We start from the raw sequence: 19,498 nt of genomic DNA on the forward strand, positions 1-19,498 counted from the left end.
TGTTTTTATTACTACTAAAAAATTATTTACTTTTTTTTTTCACTTTGTTTTCTACTTTCAGGAAATTGCTAAGGAAATGGTGAAAATAACAAAATCTTGTTTCTCCATCTCCTCTGCAAAATTTTAGAAACAAGAAACAAATTGAAATTAAAATGGACTTTCTTTATTAATAACTCAAGCATATAAATTGAAACTGACAAAAGAAGCTAGGCAATCAGAATCATATCTATTCATTTTTGCGTACTTGTCTAATAAATATGGTGTAATGAAGTAAAGGTTGTTTGGTTCAAATATCAAAGTGGGTTCCATTTGCTTGTCTTGTATATTGTAATAAAAATTGTTGGTTTAGATATAGTTGTTTTGGATAAGTAACTTGATTTTTATTTTTCTTATGCGCGTTTCAGGAATTCCAACATTCAAAGCTGTATTGTGTTTAATGATAGCTTTTGGTATTACCCCGACAGTTACATGCAAGTATGTACAGCTAAAATTATTAATGTTCAACATTTTTAGCATGTGCAATACTCCCTTCTTCTTAGCCCAAAATCTGTTAATTATTTCGAACTCTGATATCTCATATTTTCATTTATGTTGAACTATATACATTTGGTTCTTATTTTGTAACTAGTTATGCTCAGCATTGATGATGGAGTGAAACTGATATCAATAGTTTGAATATATAAAATAATTTCCTATATTGTATCATTTCAAATGTTTTATAGTTTCTTATAGTTTTCTTTCTACTGACTAGATACTTTAAGTTAGGAGACGGTATTGTGTGGTAGAGTTTCTGGTTTTAAAATGCAATTTTCAAAACAAAAATGTGTTCAACAAAAAAAAAGCAGCTGGAATGGTTTTTATCTTGATTAGGAATCTATTTTGCATTTATTTTCAAAAAACAGGGAAAAATATTTGTGAAATTGGTGTAGTTACTGTTGCTGCTATCTTTGATAAGATAGAATTAGGGTTCGAGTCAGCCATAAGAATCACTATGCACTGATACTATGTAGAAAACTGAAAAGCAGGAAAAGGACAAAAGAGATTAACTGAATTATATTTTTTCTTAATGAGAGTTATAGAAATCTATTTATAAGAGTTGCTTTAGTGACAGCTGTGCACAATCTAACGATCTACTCTGTAAGAGGCTGTTAATAACTGCTGTGTTTATAATATACTCATAAACTATCATCATCACCGTTATCATTACAACAACCATCATTATGTTGACACCTTCATTGTTATTGCTACCATTGCTACCACTAGTATAGTCACGAGAAACGACAACGGTTATTTTTGTCCTTTGGCAACGGTTCTTGAACCGAGGCATATACAGGTGAGGCAAAAAGTCTAGACTTTTATGCCTCAGTTCTTAACCGAGACAAAAAGGTGGACAATTTCTCTTCGGTTCAAAGTCAACCGAAGCAGTATATCTTTTTTTTCAATTTTTTTTCGCAGGACTTTATGCCTCAGTTCCTTTTGAACCGAGGCAGTACGTCCACCTCTACTGCCTCGGTTGGGACCTGAACCGAGGCAGTAGGGTGTTTTTTTTTTTTCGCCAGCCTTTATGTCTCGGTTGGGACCTGAACCGATGCCGTAGGTGGGTTTTCTGCCATGGTTATGGCCACAACCGAGGCATATTTCCCTGTTTTTTTTATAAACAGGTCTGTTTCTGCAACATTCCCAACTGTAGAAACAGACCTGTATATAATTTTACAGCCATGACAGTCCAGAACAATCCATAAGCATATATTTTGAATAAAAATTATATTAAAACATAAATACATTCAATGTAATCATAAATCAACTTCTTAAAGCATAAATCAATCCAATGTAATCATAAATCAACTTTGAAATATAAATCAATCCAATGTACAAAGTTAAACTAATAATAATGTACAAAAGCATAAAACAACTTAGAAGCATAAAGTTAGAATTTACTATATCCTAATATCTACTACATACTATTATATAATTGAATTACATATTTAGTCAGTGTTTTCCTCACGAGTTTAAGTGTCTTCTCTGTACATCGTTTCATACACATGTGCTTGGGCAAAAGCTTCTGCACCAACATCGTGGATCATGTCCTCTAAATTGTCTTCTTTCGGTCGATCTTCTATATTCATGGTGGAATCATATACATTTCCAGCTTGAAAGTCTATCAACTATCGAGAATGTTTGCGTATAACTCACCACAAAAATATAATATTTAAACAAAAACAAACAACACATTAATTAGTTTCATGATTTCTAACCTTAAAGTTTATGTGTTGAGATTTGTAATTTTAGATATATAATTAAATTACTTAATTTGTCTTCTATTTAAATATTTTAAATTATTTAAAAATGCTTTACATGATATTTTATACCAGTACATATTTAAATACTTTAAATTATTTAAAAATGCTTTAAATATTTTAATACCGGGATCTTTGTTGTTATATATATTAACACATGAAAAGAATTAAAACCACCTAGTTTCGAAAACCACGTCTTGACTTTTATCCTCTTTTGACCCACATTGACTATTTCTCAGGTTTTTCAATCTTTTATAATATTCTTTAAATCTTTAATTATGCTTTAATTTTCTGAAATTTTGGATAACATTGAATTTGGTTCCAAATTAGAAAAGAAGTTTACTTTTCTCTCTCACGTCCCTAGGTTTCGAAGAAGATAAACGAAAAAAAACCCTCGTGTTTGGTGAATGAAAACAGGATCTCCCCTTTCCCCTCTCAAATTTCACTTTCGGCTTTAAGTAAGTAAATTTTGTTCAAGCAGCAGTTCTATTTCTTTGAGTACATAATCAGATTGAGGGATATATTTTTTTCCCAGTTCTATTTCTATGATCATATAATCAGATTGACGGATATATTTTCCCTAGAGCTAGAAATGCGAAAGACATAGCAAAAGTTATCTTTTAATCAATCCAAGGTAAATTACTGAATTAGCTCCTAAATGGTAAGTCTCGAATATGTTCTCAATACAAAATCAATAGCTATCCTTGTCATGTTCTCCTTCACAACCCTTTACATTTCCACCATAAACATTGAAAGTCCAAGATCCAACATGGTCAACTTTCTCTAGCTTCAATTTCAATGTCAGAAAAGAACATTAAAATAATTAAACAACTACAATACAGTAATAGAACAACAAATAAGTCATCCAACATTGTAGATACTCATTTGTTTGGCTAAATCAATAATCACTAGATATCTTTGACATGTTTTCCTTTCATACCCGTTTAAATTTCCACTGTTATATTGAAATTAGTCCAAGATTCAATATACCCAGTTTTAGCTTCAATTCCAATAACAGCAAAGAACATATAAAAATAAACAATTAAGATATTGTCATAGAACAGCTAATAACTTTACACTCATCAAACACTAGCGCACTGCAGACACTTATTTCAGTCAAAATACCAAAGATGCAATTGAGCATGCATATCTACATGGGAATGAGCCAAAAAGACTAAAATATAAATTTGAAAAAAGAATTCACATTTTTAAATGACTGTAAGGCCACACCAAACTTAGAGTATCCGAACACTAATAGGTGGGTTTCAGATACAAAATTAGAAGCATAAACTTAGTTTAGACTAAGTATCAGTTATAGGAACTGCTGAATGAAGACAATGCCCAAGAGAGGAGAAACAAATGAGGTCGTACCAGGGATATTGCATGTTTTCAAAATACTTACCTCGAAGAAGAAGAAGCCGCCGCAAAGAGAAAGATGAATGGCGTGGAGGAAGCGGCCAAGGAAAGTGATGGAGCGGGAGAGGAGCAGTGGGGATGGTGCAGCGGGGGAGGTTCGGCGGGGCTGGTGCAGCGGCGACGTCAACGAGTCAAATGGAGGCACCAACACGACAGCAACGGAGGCAAAGGCACCAATGCAGGACGCACCTTGGACCACCGGTGAGAGAAAAGCTTTGTCGCGACGGAGAATGTTGCGCCAGGGAAGAAGAGCTGCAGAGGTTGCGCTTTCGAAACTTGCGAGGAAGAGGAACCCTTTCGAAAACTGCGAGGAAGAAGAAGACTTTCGTATGGTAAAATTTTTAACCTATGTAAGGCAATACAACCTGGGCTCTGTTATAAAATTTTATTTTATTGCAATTTAAATTTGTGCAACGTCCATAAGTTGTGCAACGTCCATAAACTTTCGCAACGTTAATATTTTGGCCAACGTTCTATAGCAACATTCAGTGCAACGATTTGGTTTTTGCCACCTATAAATGGACTCTTTGCTCATTCCCAGGTTGATAAAAATTCATCATCATAAAATTCTCTTCACTCATTCTCTCATTTTCTTTCCTAACGTATCGTGATATATACTTTATAGAGTTTCTTGTTAGTTCTATGACCCTTGAATACATTTCTAGAAGTTTTTGTTGTATCCTAGAAGACATGCACAATACATCACGGATAAAAAAAATCTGAAATGACTATAGGCCTCGGTTCCTCATTGCTAGGATGTGGATGGACTAAAATAATCAAATTGTTACACCAGCCAAGCAAGGTGAATTGCTTTCTTCTTCCTCAAGGTGAATTGTGATAGTTAAACCGTGTATATATGTGTTCAATCTCTAAAAGTTTAAAAAAAATGTCAAACACCAAATGTACTGCTTCAGATGTCAGGCTTAATATATGTTTCCACTAACATACAATTTAATGCACTATTCCATAGGGAGTTTTTCCCAATCTTAAATTAAGAGCATGTGGTTGTGATGTTTTCACCTGTTATGTTATAATGAAATGCATAGATGCAAGATTGGTTCACAGAAAATACTATTTCAATTATCATTATGGTGATGAACCCACCTTAGAGTTGAATGCAATTTGGTGCATGGTGTGTACAAATTCAATGGTGAAGATTTGTGGAGAGGGAAGAGTATTTTGTTTGTGGGGGACTCCTTGAGTTTGAATCAATGGCAATCACTCACTTGCATGCTTCACACGGCTGTGCCACGTGCCAAGTACACTTCAATCAAAATTGAGGTCTATCCACCTTCACTTTCCTGGTTAGAGACCACTCTCATTAATTAACTTTTTATTCTCTATATCTATTCATAATCCTTTTCATGATTTAAACCAATCTTTTTATGGTTGATTAGTAATATGATAATGTTACTTCCCCTTTTCTCTTGGTGTTTATTGATATTGATACTATCCACGTTCTATTGTTTTGTTTTATTACTCTAACCCTTTTGCATATATAGAATCAACAGTTGGTGCTTTTTTATAATTCTATTTCTACCTCCAATTTAAAGGTCTAATGGAAGTGGAAAAGTGGGTGATAAGAGCCTGGTTCGAGCTATTGACATGACTACATTTGAGCTTGATCTACTAGAAGAATATGATTCACGCTTTAAGAAGCTGAGTCTAGGTAATAAATTGCTTATCAAATTCTCCAAGTGATTAATTGTTAGAAAGACAAGTTATTGAATTATAGACAATGTAATTGTTAATTTTTTAAGTTGGATTACAAACAATGTAATTTTCTATTTCTATGTATAACCGTTTCAAGTTATTAATTATTTAGACTGTATTATAGAATTGAATTTTATACCGGTTTAAATATGGATAATAGCACATACAAATCAAATATTCAAAAACAAAATGTCACTTTTATACCTGTTAAAGCACAACAACAATAAAAAGTCTTATTTTTCATACCTGTTATAATAACGGTATGTATAAAAGTAAGATTCTTTTATACCTGTTATGGACCTATCAGATATAAAAATGAATCTTTTCCTAATGCTTTTTTATACCTACTCCCAAAATGGTTGGTATGAATACCAACTTTTGTATCTGTTATAGACAGAACCCATGTCAAAAGATGAACTTTTTACACTGGTTCAAGAACCGGTGTGAAAAAAAAACGTTTTATACCCCCTGCTTCTATACCTACTCGAAAACAAGTATGAAAAACTTTTTTTAACAGGTATAAAAAAATTTTTTTGCACTAGTGCATCACCAAGCAAAAATGGATTGGGGCAAAAGGCAAATTAAGAGGGGACCTAAGGCTAATTATAATGTTTTGCACAGCAAGATCAACACAACTCATGACATCAATTTTTTAATGAAAAAATAATTCTTGTTTTAAAAAATAATGGACATACAAGTCATGTTAAGGCAATGATGGCCACATTCATGTCCATAATCCATTAATTTCAACCAGGTTGCTCTATCATGAACAAAACATAGACCCAAATCACAAAATGACCTTCAAAAATAAAATATAAACCTCCAATACTCCTTAGGGACTAATGTTCAAATAATTGGAGACTTAGTATAGTTTTGCATAACAAGATATACTTACTTGTAAATAAATCTTTTCCATTAAACTCGGTACCAACTTCAATCAATGTGGACAACCAAAAAACTTAAAAGAAATCTCATTCAACCAATTTCCAACAATGTACATCAACATTAAGTAAAAATTACATTTGCTATTCTACTTGAACATAGTCATCTGAAATGGTAAACATTTAAATATCAGTACAATTTATTGTACTACTCATTGTTTACTTCTGCCATCTCCGGTAAATGGAATTCTAGTCGTTTGATTTTTGAATCGTATTCGCGGTCCAGCCTTCATTCGATCATACATTACTACAGGAAATGTGCTAATTACCGAAGGTCAAATGCCGACGGCCTTTTCGCCGTCAATAATATCAATTTACCGAAGGATTTACCAAAGGGCATGTTGAGGTGGTGATTACATAAGGATTATGACAGTAGATAATGACGTAGTAAATTTATCGAAGGATTACCACCTTTGACCTAAAGAAATGCGAATTTGGGATTTCCCTAACCCATTCTCCCAAATTGTTTTCGCACAACTTCCCCCAAGTCTTCCTCTCTCCCTCTACCCCAAGTATCATAGACTTCATCTACTCCCTTGTTCAGAACCCTAACTCTCTTTTCTTCAATCGTTGTGTCAACGTGAGGAGATTGCCGGTGAGGAGGATGGTCATTCACATATTACATTGTTGCGAGGGGGCTGTTGGAAGGTGTTTCTTGATGTGGTTGTTGTGGCGGTGTGTCGACATTGTTGTGGCAGCGTGTCGACATTGTTGTGGCAGTGTGACGATAGTGTTGTGGCGGCCTGACCAGGGCTTCCACTATCGCAGGGCGAGGCCAATCTAGGGGCTGCAGGTGTTCGACATGGGATTTGTTGTGGGATTTTGCGCCGAAAGGGGAGGGAGGGAAGGAGACTTACGTGGAGTTGAATGCTTTTGATGAAGATGAGGACGAAGAAGTAAAGGAAGAGGAGGATGAGGAAGAAGGGGAAGTTGGTGGAGTGAGGGTGGAGAGAGAAGAGGAGGAAAACGCGACGAGGATTGCAGATATTGTGGATGAGTTTTCTGGGTTTTCTACTTCGAACGAAGATGATTCTTCTAACTACCATGGGTCTTAATTCTAGTAATATATCTCTTAATGGGAGAATCAAGCGTGTGATTTACGCGGGTAACTGGCAGAAGGGTTAGCTTTTGGGGCGTGGTTTGTTTGGCTAAGAGAAAGAGAAAGAGAAACAATTATAGTAGGGCTAGTGAGAAAAATTTCAGGGATTCGATTCATCTATTTTATTCCTCTCTTTCTACTGAAATCTTTGTACGATACTATGTGATGGAATGTTAGTGTTAGAATGAGATTGGCTAGTTGTAGAAGGTTTGGATATAAGAATATGTTGGAAAAGCATATGACAGTATGTGAATGTCAATTTTGTTGGAGAGTGCTTACCAGTACGCTATAACTGATAGTAAGGATAACTCTTTCTACTTAATCTCAGCCCAAACATCACGGTCCTATTGTGACTTGGCTCACCTAATTTCACCTTGAACAATTGATGCCACTCCTAACAAATTTTTATTTGTCTAATTGAGGAGGATCAGTTATTGTTTTCAGTTTTTGTTGTCAACATAAATAGTAACTACTTGTTATGATGGGTAGATTAGGAAATGGGATGAACCTTGAATTCTTTTGGCCAATATTTATCATTGTTTTCAGTTTGTGGACTGAAGCATAGTCGTGTTGTTGGGAAAATGTCTTGTTCCTTAAATAATATAATCAATCATTTCCTTTCTTTTCAAAACAGTAATTTTTTTATAGTGAAGAAGTGATCAGATCTATTAAGATGAAAGGAAAGATGATTTCTTGTGTTTTGCTAAGTTATTTCTATACATAAATATTCAGGAATTATGACCAAGCTATCTAAGGAAACTAAATAAATTAAGGAAATAAGGAAACATGCAAATAGAATCAGGATGATATATGAACATATATAATAGAACTTTTAAACTATCTTGTACTTTTGCTTAACAATCTATTGAAAAAGACTATGATTAGTGCATCCCTTTCTTGCATGTGTTGGCTCGTGCCATTACTCCTTGGGTTGTTGATTTTTAAGCAATGGAAAACATAGTTAGTATTGATTTAACTTTTTTCTTTGCCAAATATTCTAGATTATATTATTTTACGTATGTGGCTTTTATGGTTTAAGTTTTCCTCTAATATGGAGCCCTTGTTGGGACTTTCCTAAACTGTCATAACTCTTTGATGCTAAAACATATTTGTTTTGTTGCTCTTCCGGATTGGGAAATACCCATAAGCATTATATGACTATTTTTTTTGTCATAGAATGGTCAAACTAAGTTTATTAGGCCACTTAGTTAAGTTATCATCTACTACCTTTTGTATATCTTGCGTTCAAATTGCTTCATTATATGGGTTGGTTTCCCAGCAAAGCACCTATTGCAAAACTCTAAATTAATTGAAGTTCATAGGGTTTGATATTTGATCCCATTATGGTGTCTTTTAGAAGTTACTTAAGTGTTAACTGCTCGTGCATTCCTTTTGTTAATTTGTTTATATGTTCTGATTTCCACTGCAGAGATGGATTCTTTTTTGATGTAAAACAAGTTTCACTACTTGATTAGGGGAATCAGGGAAGGCAAAATGTATATCAATTGGAACAAGTGAGAAGGGATTTCTCTCTTCTCTATATTGCTTTGGTTTGTGAAAAATGTTTCTTATTTTTGTTTAGTTCTTTCACTTTTAATTACAAAGTAACACCTTGTTTTCATTTTGTTTATTCTTTCCAAAAGTTGCGATATGAAAGTGGAAGCAACATTTAATTGTTATCTGTTTACATTGTTTCCTGTACAAACTTTGACAATAGGAAAGAAAATGAAAACTTAAAACATTTTGTTGAATCAAATGACCTCAATCATTTTCCATTAATGAAAATCCTTTGCTGAAATGAAAAAGGTTCTCTTACCCAAATATAGTGCTATCTTTTGCAATGACGTACAATATATTTTTGAGAGTTGATTAACTTTATCAGTTTATTAACCTCATGTCAATATTTTTCTTCTAGATTTCTTTCTCAATTTACTTATCCGTACAATATATTTTTGAGAGTTGATTAATTATATTTGATTCTATATGATGGCTAGTGAAATCTGTATTTGTAATTTAAACTATGTTTTCTATTGCAGGACGCATCAAATCTGTATATCTTTATTGAGCTTGTAACTAAAGGATCCCTTAGAAATATCCAGAGATATACTCTTCGAGAAATCTCTACTAGAGATATATCCCTTAGAATATATACATGACAATTTATACCCCCTTAATGAAAAATGAGAGTATTTCTCACCCAACTATTGTCATGTCTATTCTTTTCTTGCCTCAAATTAACACCATTTAGTGCCATTATGTATCTTGATATTTTTGTTGTGGAGTAGCTTTTAAGGATGGATGTTTATATATTATATCAGAAATCGATATTGCACAAGATTAAGATCGAGAGGTTGAATGTGTACATGTCACATATGGGTTTGGTATTGGAAATTTAACTATCAGTGTTTTCTTTTCTGGGGGTTCTGCAGTATGCTCATATTTTCTATAACTTTGTTTTCTGTATTTCTATTTCATTAATGTAATGTCATGAAAAATCTTTGTATATATTACCTAATTATTTCCATTGATTATAGGGATATTAAATGTGCAAATATATTGGTGGATGCGAAAGCTTCAGATTTTGGATTAGCGAAGGTAGCTCTCAGTTCATGACTTGGCTTTGTTCCTATCGAGCTTTCATTTATGAACAATCTTCTGTTGTTTATCTTTCCATTTTCTAATATTGTGTTATTCTTATTGTTTTTCAGGAAATCAAATTGAATGATGTTAAATCATGCAAGGGAACAACATTCTAGATGGCCCCGGAGGTTTGCCTTCAATATTCTCTTCTAATTAAAGTTATTGAAAAATGGGAATGGATCGTCATTTGTATGAATGGAGTGTAGACATGGTTGTTAGTAAGTAACATTTAAAATGTAAGTTTGTTGCTAGATCCATGGTTCTAGATTGAGTTTATACTTTTTTTTCAGCACAGGCTTTTGTCCTTTAGTAATTACCGAAGGCTTAGGGGCAAAGACCGTCGATAAATGTTAACGACAAGGGATTTACCGACGGTAATCTGACCGTCAATAAACCGTCGGTAAAAGGTCATTATCGACGGTTTTTGGCTATTTTTGAGAGATTATGACCTTCGGTAATGCCCTTCTTTTTTATAGCTGTGTTTTCCTTCATTTCAATGTGACCTTCAAACCCCGAACTTTGGTAATCATGTTGAATCGACATACTTTGACAAGGATCTTCATTTTCATAAAACGCTTTGTCCACACCTTTTGTACCCAGATTTTCATGTTTCTCTTCAAGCAACTTTCTTACATTATGAATACTACTTCTGTACTGTATTTTGCTTCTTAAATTGTACACCATATTTTTGAACTACTTCTTTCACCATAACATAAGAAAGCCCTTCTTTGGAGACCCCAACATCAACAACAACCTCAACAAATGAACAAATTTCATTACTTAAAAAAGGAAATGATATACAATACATTCGACAAACACATTCCTCAAATAACCAACTACTCACCACCTTAGCCAAAACACTTCTGATGAAATTCTCACCAATATTGATATCAATCCAATTTAACACCCTTGAGAATTTTGTTACCTGACTATTGTACCTTGAGTTTGATGTCACAAAATGATGACAAGACCAAACCTGCAAAATATAAAAAAAATTCACATCAAAACTGATAAAAAAGTAAAACATATAATTGCATTTGAAGAACACAACAAATAAATTTCAATCTAAAATAAGTTAAATTCCAAAAACAATTCAAAATAAAAAATTATAATACAATTCAAAATTATTTTAAACTTCAAATATAATAAAATAAATACAAAAAAGCAAAATTAGGAGGGTTGACGAGCCAATTCGGCACACCACAAATACATCCTGGGTGAGTCAGGTTCTAGTGGATCAAACTCAAAATTGACTTGTATCAAAAGTTCGTTTTTTTTTCAAACCAACCCGTTCCAAACTCGTGATGGGTCAGATTGATGGATTCCAATCTATTTTGATAGCACTATAATAAATATACAGTTTTAAATTAAATCCACGTATTTATCCCTGGTTACTTGAGTGTATTATTTCATCTAGTATCCAATTTTGCTATTCATTTTTAATTAAATTAATAAAACTATCACATGCGTACTTTTATGGGTCAAGTTGTTTGATGTCATATCATATTTTTAACTATTGCATAACTTACTCTACATCATCAGAACACAAATACGAATCTAAATCTACGAAAAAAATATGTTACTAAGATCCTCAAACTAAAGAACATCACTTCATAAACTATATCTTTTCGAAAAAATAATTGCATGTGATGTGATAATGAATTTGTATTGTATATTAATTATTTTAGGGATAGAAGTTAAATCGACTAATATACCATTACGTTATAATATTTGGACGGTAACAGTTTTGGAAAAATGTGTTTTTGTAGTTATTATTAATTATAACTTTTATTCTAATAATAAGTGAAAATGTAAAACAAAAGAAGAAGCAAATAGATCTTAAAATTAAAAAGCATAACTTTAAAATATGTGTTTCCAACAAATTTTCAATAGCTATGAATTGAGTGGTAAATAATAAAAATAAATAAACTTAGTATACTAATGAAAAATTAGAAAGAATCAAATAAATAGACAATGAAATAAAATAATAATAATAATAAGTGAATAATATACCGAATTATTGCAAGCCAAAGTAGTGTTGATCAACAAATTCCAAACTCTGCGGAAGAAAAGGGAATGAAACAAAATTAGCCGGTGCATATACAAAACTATACAGAGTAATATTTGAACTTATTCAGACACAGAAGTTGGTACCATAGTTTCCTAAAGCATCAATGATGCGAATAATTAGTATCAACAGAATGTTGTCATCTGATTTTTTTTCTCCATGGACATATCTCTTAATAAAAAAAAATTATCAGGATTTGTGAACATCAACATAAGTTAAAGAAACAATGTACGTCAGCATAGCATAATCCTTACTTGCAGGCTATATGTATAATCTCAACAGTCTTTTCTCTCATAGCAATACTGCCAACAGTACAACCTGTTGCCCCAACAATTAAAAATAGATTCTTTGAATCTTCATTCATTCCATTTCTAGAGTTTGGAACAAAGTCAGGCAAACATGAAAAAAGTCCTTGCAATGTTGATTCAATACGTAGAAGAGTCACTTTCAAGTGCTCTTTCCCATCCCTGCGTGACAAATCACATTCAATATAACAATTAAGAACTTCCTTACGCAACACTACCATCCCAATATGTCTGCATCATGATCACCAGATTTTAACTATGTCATGTCAAAAGGGAACTCAGATAATTTATCTTGCTCAGGATGACGAGGTAAAGTATAAACTACGTTTTTTATCAGCAAGAAATTATAAACTACTTGAGACATGGGTATTTCTCATACCTTGGTCTGCATGGATTTTAGACTGACATATTTTCAACTGATCATCCAAAGCTCACTGGAAGTTAATGTCTATTAGCTCATTTGCAAAATGAATTTCTTCATCACATGGAATATGCAATTTTGGGATAAAGCTTTCCTTAGAGAAAAAACCTTTTGTGCTAATCCATTCTTCAAGGGCAACAACATCAGGGTGACTAAGAACACACCTATAAAATAAAAAAATTAACATTTGAATTTCCAGAGAAAGATATAAAACCAGAGAATGAGGGCAGAAAAAACTAAATAAACATAATCAAACACTTATATATGCATACTTATACTAATCAATTGGATAATAATGAAAGATCCACAAGCTGAAAAACATGAGAGATCAGTGTTAATACATTCAGACAAGTCCATTAAAGTAAAAATATTTATGATAACACATCAAAATTAACAAAACCCTACGTACCTTCTTCCTCGTATGAGAAGCTTCACCAAGTTCCTCCATGACACTACACCAAAACCAAACAAGGATAAAAAATATATCAATAACACCCATAAAATAATAAAACCAATAAATGGTGGAAAAAAGTAGAACAAAAATAACACATACCGAACAACAACTAAAGAGTTCCAAATGAACTGTCAAACGACTACGAAACGGTGAAAACGCTCACTTTTTAGGTGGTCATTGCAATCAAATCTTCAAAGGTCGAACAATGTTCACCCGGTGAGCGGCACTGGTGAGAGGAAGTCCTTTTCTCTAGGGTTCTCTTTATAAGGTTGTCTCATAATCCAATTTTAAATGACAAATGAAACCCTAATACTTGAAACTCTGTCACCATTTTTCTTTCCACGTCATTTTTTTTTTCTAATTTAATTTCCATGTGGATCACTGACATAAAATGTTGTTAAACTGGTAGTTAAAGTATCATTTTCCATTCAAGGAAAATTTGAACTCAGTGCTACTTCTGCTTCTACTGTGCCTCTCTGGTTAGATGGTAGCAAATCATACTTCCACATTCCACGTTCAATAAAGTCTTCAATTCTTCATTATGATGGGTTGCAACTTAAATACGGTACCTAACCGTTTTCCTCAATTACGGAAATCTTGCGCTTCCGAGCTGTCAAATTTGCACAATGCGTCATTTTGAGGTTAATTAGGTCTTGTTCATTTACCCAGCGATACTGAACTTTCTTCACATCCACCGTAACAAAACCCTTGTAACCCAACAATGAGATAATCGACCTCAAAAGGAAAGGAGGATAAGGATGAATATGAATAGAAACGTTTTCATAATGTAACCACATGTGATCTCTTCTAAAATTCATTGGATTTTGTTTATGGTCTAGACGAAATATTACGCAACACAAAACACCAATAAAATTATTGTCATGCGGAACGGGAGGTGGATCAACGGTTACGTTTTCTTTGTCCAGGTATTCTATGTCCACGTTCACAAACTCATTGTTGAACAAGCTCGGTATTTGACTTCCAGGTATGATACTTTCTGGGAATAGACATTTGTCGGTCCCGTGGTGGTAGGTCGCCTGGTACCAGCAGAGTTATTGGTTAGTAGTTGTTCTCCTAGATAAAAGAAAAATTAAAAAGCAAGAGGAAGGAAAGAGCATCCACACCTCAAGAATTTGAATTGCCCATGAAAAACTCTTTGTAGTGCACTGTTCAATCTCAACTAATTCTGGGCAGCCGATAATGATTAATCCTGTTCTATTCGAACTGAATAATAAATCAGGCCAACCAAGTATTGAAGATGAGAATCTCGACAGCGTGGAAGGTTCTAAGGGCAAGACAGTTCGTGAAGGGAGATCAGGCAAGTATTTCAATAGCTTGCAATCCTGTAAGTTTAAATAATACAGTCTCAAAAGGTCCTTGAGGTTAGGCAATTTAACAAAATTGTTTCCCTCTAAATTTAGGCTCTCTAAGCAACGTAACTTTCCAATGTAATCAGGAATTTCAACTAAGTTACAGAAGCTTAGATCGAGTTCACACAAATAAGAGAGAGGAGAGGAGGGCTCTGTGTTCCTTGTTTCATCTAGTAAACAAATACTATCTATTATTGAACAACCACAGACATCCAGATATTTAATAGAACTCAGGCCCAATATAGTATTGGATAAGATTACTAGTTTTTTGCAGTGTCTCAAATTCAAAAGAACAAGCTTTCTCAGACTCCCAATCGATGGATTGAGTTTTTGGAGCTTTACGCATCCTTCAAGATTTATCCATTCAAGATTTAGGGCCTCTGCTACATCTGGCATCTCAACTAAACTTTCGCAAAAAGCGAGATCCAAACGCTTCAAATTGGGTAACGGCTACATAGATGGGCAAAGAAAAAAAGAAAACAAAATTAATAATGACACTTGGGTTTTCTTTAATTTCTTTTCTCCAAAAATTAATCAAAGAATAAAGGAATTAAAAATAAAAAGTTTGTCATTTATTTTCTTTATTTTTAAAAGAAGTACAAATAAAAAATTAATTTACACTACCTTTGTGCCTTCCCACAGTCGTTGAATACTTCTCCCATTCAGACTTAACTCAACTAGTTTGTGTGGCTGAAAACTTTGAGGCAAACACTCAAACGGATATTCGTACCAAACAAGATATCCTAGCTCATTCGAAAGATGACTGAGACTTCCCGAAAAGTTCACGTACCGAACAGAAAGCAATTTCAGGTGTTTAATTTTTGATAAACCATCCGCCTTGATTGTTTCATCTGTAAATCAGTTGCATCATTCCGTAAATTTAGAAGCAGTTTTGTAATTGTGGAATAGTCTATGATAATATTAGGCAGTTTCTCATTCAATAAAACAGAGGAATTTCTTCTTTCACAATACAACGTTTACATACCTGGGATTTCAACATCATCCCTCTCCTGGTCATCTTCAAGAACTATTGCCTCAAGGTTTCGAGTTGCCTATAACATGGCACATTGTTAGATGTATGTTTTGAAGTATTTACAAATTCTAAAATAATTGCAATCTAAAATTTATAATCAAACACGTAAATTTTACCTCGTTCTCTGACATAGCATCATGGAGATCTTTGCGTGTCCACAACCTACTCCACTTTATAGGCTCTTTAGGTGATACTTCCCGAACAATACACCTGCCCAAATCCACTAGCAAGCTATGCATTTTTATTGTCATCCCATCATAGAAATCTCTGGTAATGAGTGATTTATCAATGAGAACTTGTATGCTATCTTCAGGATGAAATCCACGGAAATTTAGAATTTCCTTCACACATTCTTCATCATAAGAATTGAAGAAGCAAGCAATATCTAAAAAAGTTTGTTTGTATTTTTCTTCCAGTTGAATATAACTTATGCGCAAAATATCCATAATATTTTTACTTTTATTTTCTTTCAGCCCTTCCAATACACTTTTCCATTGTGACAAACTTCGGCCAAACAAAGATGATCCAATTGTTTCAATTGCCAAGGGATGGCCTTCAACATGTGATAGTATCTTATCTGCCAACTTTTCATAATCGCTCAAAATGTAATTAACTTTGAAAGCATTTCTACAAAATAGTTGGATAGCATCATTCCGTTCCAACGGTCCAACTTGATAAATATCATCCACTCCGTGTATCTTCAATATTTGTTCATCCCTAGAAACTATGATGATTCTGCTCCCTCCACCTAAGCATTCTCGCAACAAATTGTCTCTATTTCCGCTAAATATCCTCAGTTGTTGAACTTGATCAACGTTGTCAAAAACTATGAGTGCCTTAGCATTGTTCAGTTTGGACTGCACCAAACATGTTCCCTCAGTAACATTGCAAATCTTTACACTTTTCTCATTTAGAGTCTGAGAAATTAATTGCTTTTGTAAGCCCATCGAACGAGAATCTAGAAATATTTTGCTTACATCGTCAATAAAACAACGATATTTATATTGATGACAAATTCTTTCGTATAAAGCCCGAGCAAGAGTTGTCTTTCCTATGCCACCCATCCCACTTATTCCGACAACTCGAACATCATTGAGGTCGAAACGCAAAATATTTCCTAAGTCTTGAACTCGATCCTCTATCCCAACTAGTTGATCCCTTGGAAGATTTAAAAATTTTGGTCTCAAATTATTTATTATCTCTTGAACAATTTTTTCAATCTGTTCATTTTGTGGCCTGAAAATTTAAATGAAACGAAGGCAAGACATCATGAACAGAACATGAAAAAGAGTATATACATTTTTAGGATAACATAATAACGTAAAAAATTTTAACTGTCAAACTATTATGTTCATTAAATTAGTATATATTTGGACTTAATTACCTCTGTTTTTATATAATGACAACACAAATCATAATTACCATAAAGAAAGTCTTAGAAAACTATAAGATATTGTGATTAGTCTATAAGAAAAATAGCTAAAAAGATGCAGAATACACCGCAGTTTAATTTTTGTGAAGCACTTCCAAATATCAATAAAGATAGATTTGTCACCAAATCAATTGTTACTAATTATTGAATTGAGAGAGAAGAGTGCTCACTTATTTCCGATATCCGAACCAGAGATATTGGCCAGTTTTCTGAGAGCTTCTTTCCATCTTTGAACTTCCTCCATCTTTACCTTGTCTTCTCTGAATCTGTTTTCGTGTTCTGCAAATGCTTTCTCATAACATCCTTTCTGGTTGCGCACCGTCGTAGGCTCAACATCATAAAATATAGGTATAACAGGTCTTGGTGAAGTTTCACAGCAATTAAATATCTCTACGAGTTCACGTAAGCACCAAGTGGAGGAAGCATAGTTCTTTGATAAGACAACAACGAAAAGTCGAGAGCCCTGAATGGCTTGTAGAAGCTCGGGTGCTATGAAATCACCTTTTTTGATACATTCGTCATCTCTGAAGGCAACAATGCCTGCTCGATGGAGATCTCCAAAGAGAAAACTAGTGAAGTTGTTGCGCGTGTCTTCACCACGGAAGCTCACAAATACATCGTATGAATGAGACGAAGAAGGGGTGTGATGGATGATGGCGTCGGACACGACGGAAGGTCCGATAGGGGCTGTTGGGTCAGACACGGTCATACCCTCGGACATGATAAGGAATTTGAGATTTTAGTGGGAAAGTGAGAGATAGTTGTTATTAGGGCAAGTAAGGGAGTGGCCTGACTTTATGGAGAAAGGAAAGAGAGATAAAATGAAGTAAGACAAACATCAAATAATATTAAACACAGTGTCTTCATATTATTGTGTGGAATTCTAAAGTTAACGCGTTTCGTTTTTGCAGTCTCTTTCTGTGATTTTTTCGTTGAAGCTTCTTACAAAAATGTTTTCTAAGAATTGTGATTATTATAATCACGAAATCCTATTTACAACTTCTTATTTATTCCCTCTAATTAAAGCCTTGTCTCTTTATCGAGTTTCTCCACGGACAATAATGAGTTAAAGATTTTTTTAAACTATTATTATTATTATTATTATTATTATTTTTATTATTATTTATTATTATTATTTATTATTATTATTATTTATTATTATTATTATTATTATTATTATTATTATTTTACTATTATTATTACACAATATCTTCATATTCTAATGCATAAGGTATTATTATTATTATTATTACACAATATCTTCATATTATAATGCATAAGGTATAACAGGTCTGTGCTTCATAGCTCATTAATGAAAGCAGAAATTGCTGCGAAACTGCAGGCAAACAGTCAAGTAAATGAATTTCTACTATTTTAGATTCATTATGATAAAAAAAGTTAGGATTTTTTTAATTTTCTAAGTCTTTGGAGTAATTTTTATGTAAACACCTAATTTTAAGGTAAAGAAAAAGTTAACTTGATTAACTATTTTGGAAAAAAAAATATTGTGATAATACAATTTTGAATAGCTAAAACCCAATAATAAATACTTAAAAAATGTTAGCTGTTTTTGCTGATGAAATTTAAATTGAGTTATTCAATGTTTTGTTTTTTTGGATTATTTGTGGATTCTAATGATTAAATGAGATGTGTTGTTTGTATGGATTATTTACAAAAATTAGGTGATAAAAATTAAAATTGAAAAGGTGTATTTGATTGATGTCACTAATTAAGATTATGTTATTGACGTTGTTTTGATCTCTAAAATATCTCAAGTTATATTGAAATGTTATTATGTTGTTAATATATTAAGTGTTTTAATCCAACTATAGAACAAGTATGATGATAAAAAATATATTGTAGTAATTATCATGTTGATTAATTTAAGTTATCAATAAGAAGACATTTAGGGTTGTTGAGTAATGAAATGATATGTCAACTATAGTCATATAGGACAATTTAGGGTTGCAATTTTTGAATAAAAAAAGTAATCATAGTGCAGAATTCAAGGCCCCAAGGTATGGAGATTGTGAGTGAGAGGAACTTATGATAATATTATACATATCATATGTGTTTATTATGTACATATAATTGTTCAAAGTCAATTGCCAAAATTTTGAGTTACTTGAAGAAAAGAACTCCTTTTAATTTAAACTGTAACATGTATTAGAATATTTGTTTTCTGATTTCAAATCAAAGTTAACTTTCTAGAATACGAAAGCATCATAAGTCATTGGCTAAGAAGTTGAGCTAATTGAAGGGAAGAACCATTTTGAATTCAAATGAAATATTGAACTATTAACTTGAGT

At 33.0% G+C, this 19,498-nt stretch overlaps 1 protein-coding gene across 13 annotated transcripts; it reads right to left on the reverse strand.

Moving 5' to 3' along the window:
• Positions 1 to 1,936: 1,936 nt before the first annotated feature.
• Positions 1,937 to 18,031, reverse strand: LOC108334123 (disease resistance protein Roq1). Of its 13 annotated transcripts, XM_052870610.1 has the most exons (14): positions 17,360 to 18,031; positions 15,874 to 16,993; positions 15,710 to 15,776; positions 15,349 to 15,575; positions 14,479 to 15,174; positions 13,454 to 14,391; positions 13,310 to 13,352; positions 12,859 to 13,064; positions 12,429 to 12,641; positions 12,261 to 12,345; positions 12,120 to 12,165; positions 11,032 to 11,082; positions 3,700 to 4,017; positions 1,938 to 3,084 (listed from the first exon to the last, which is right to left on the reverse strand). In XM_052870610.1, exons 1-6 carry the CDS (start codon positions 17,908 to 17,910, stop codon positions 13,924 to 13,926), a joined length of 3,129 nt encoding a protein of 1,042 aa, XP_052726570.1. In that variant the 5' UTR covers positions 17,911 to 18,031; the 3' UTR covers positions 1,938 to 3,084; positions 3,700 to 4,017; positions 11,032 to 11,082; positions 12,120 to 12,165; positions 12,261 to 12,345; positions 12,429 to 12,641; positions 12,859 to 13,064; positions 13,310 to 13,352; positions 13,454 to 13,923. The 13 variants fall into 13 exon arrangements, with proteins under 13 accessions (XP_052726568.1, XP_052726571.1, XP_052726570.1 ...); XM_052870608.1 differs by having other exon boundaries at positions 1,937 to 4,017; XM_052870605.1 differs by lacking the exons at positions 1,938 to 3,084; positions 3,700 to 4,017 and adding an exon at positions 5,011 to 10,860 and having other exon boundaries at positions 10,951 to 11,082.
• Between the last annotated feature and the right edge of the window lie 1,467 nt (positions 18,032 to 19,498).

This window comes from Vigna angularis, chromosome 11 (genome assembly GCF_016808095.1).
Source record: "Vigna angularis cultivar LongXiaoDou No.4 chromosome 11, ASM1680809v1, whole genome shotgun sequence".
Taxonomy (NCBI): Eukaryota; Viridiplantae; Streptophyta; class Magnoliopsida; order Fabales; family Fabaceae; genus Vigna; species Vigna angularis.

Excerpts from the sequence above, each read along its gene's own strand:
- LOC108334123 (XM_052870611.1), bottom strand. The coding sequence starts at position 17,910 with ATGTCCGAGGGTATGACCGTGTCTGACCCAACAGCCCCTATCGGACCT. Across the intron at positions 15,777-15,873 it reads ATGCTATGTCAGAGAACGAG|GCAACTCGAAACCTTGAGGC; the intron begins GTAAAATTTACG and ends GCCATGTTATAG. Across the intron at positions 15,175-15,348 it reads GACTGTGGGAAGGCACAAAG|CCGTTACCCAATTTGAAGCG; the intron begins GTAGTGTAAATT and ends CCATCTATGTAG.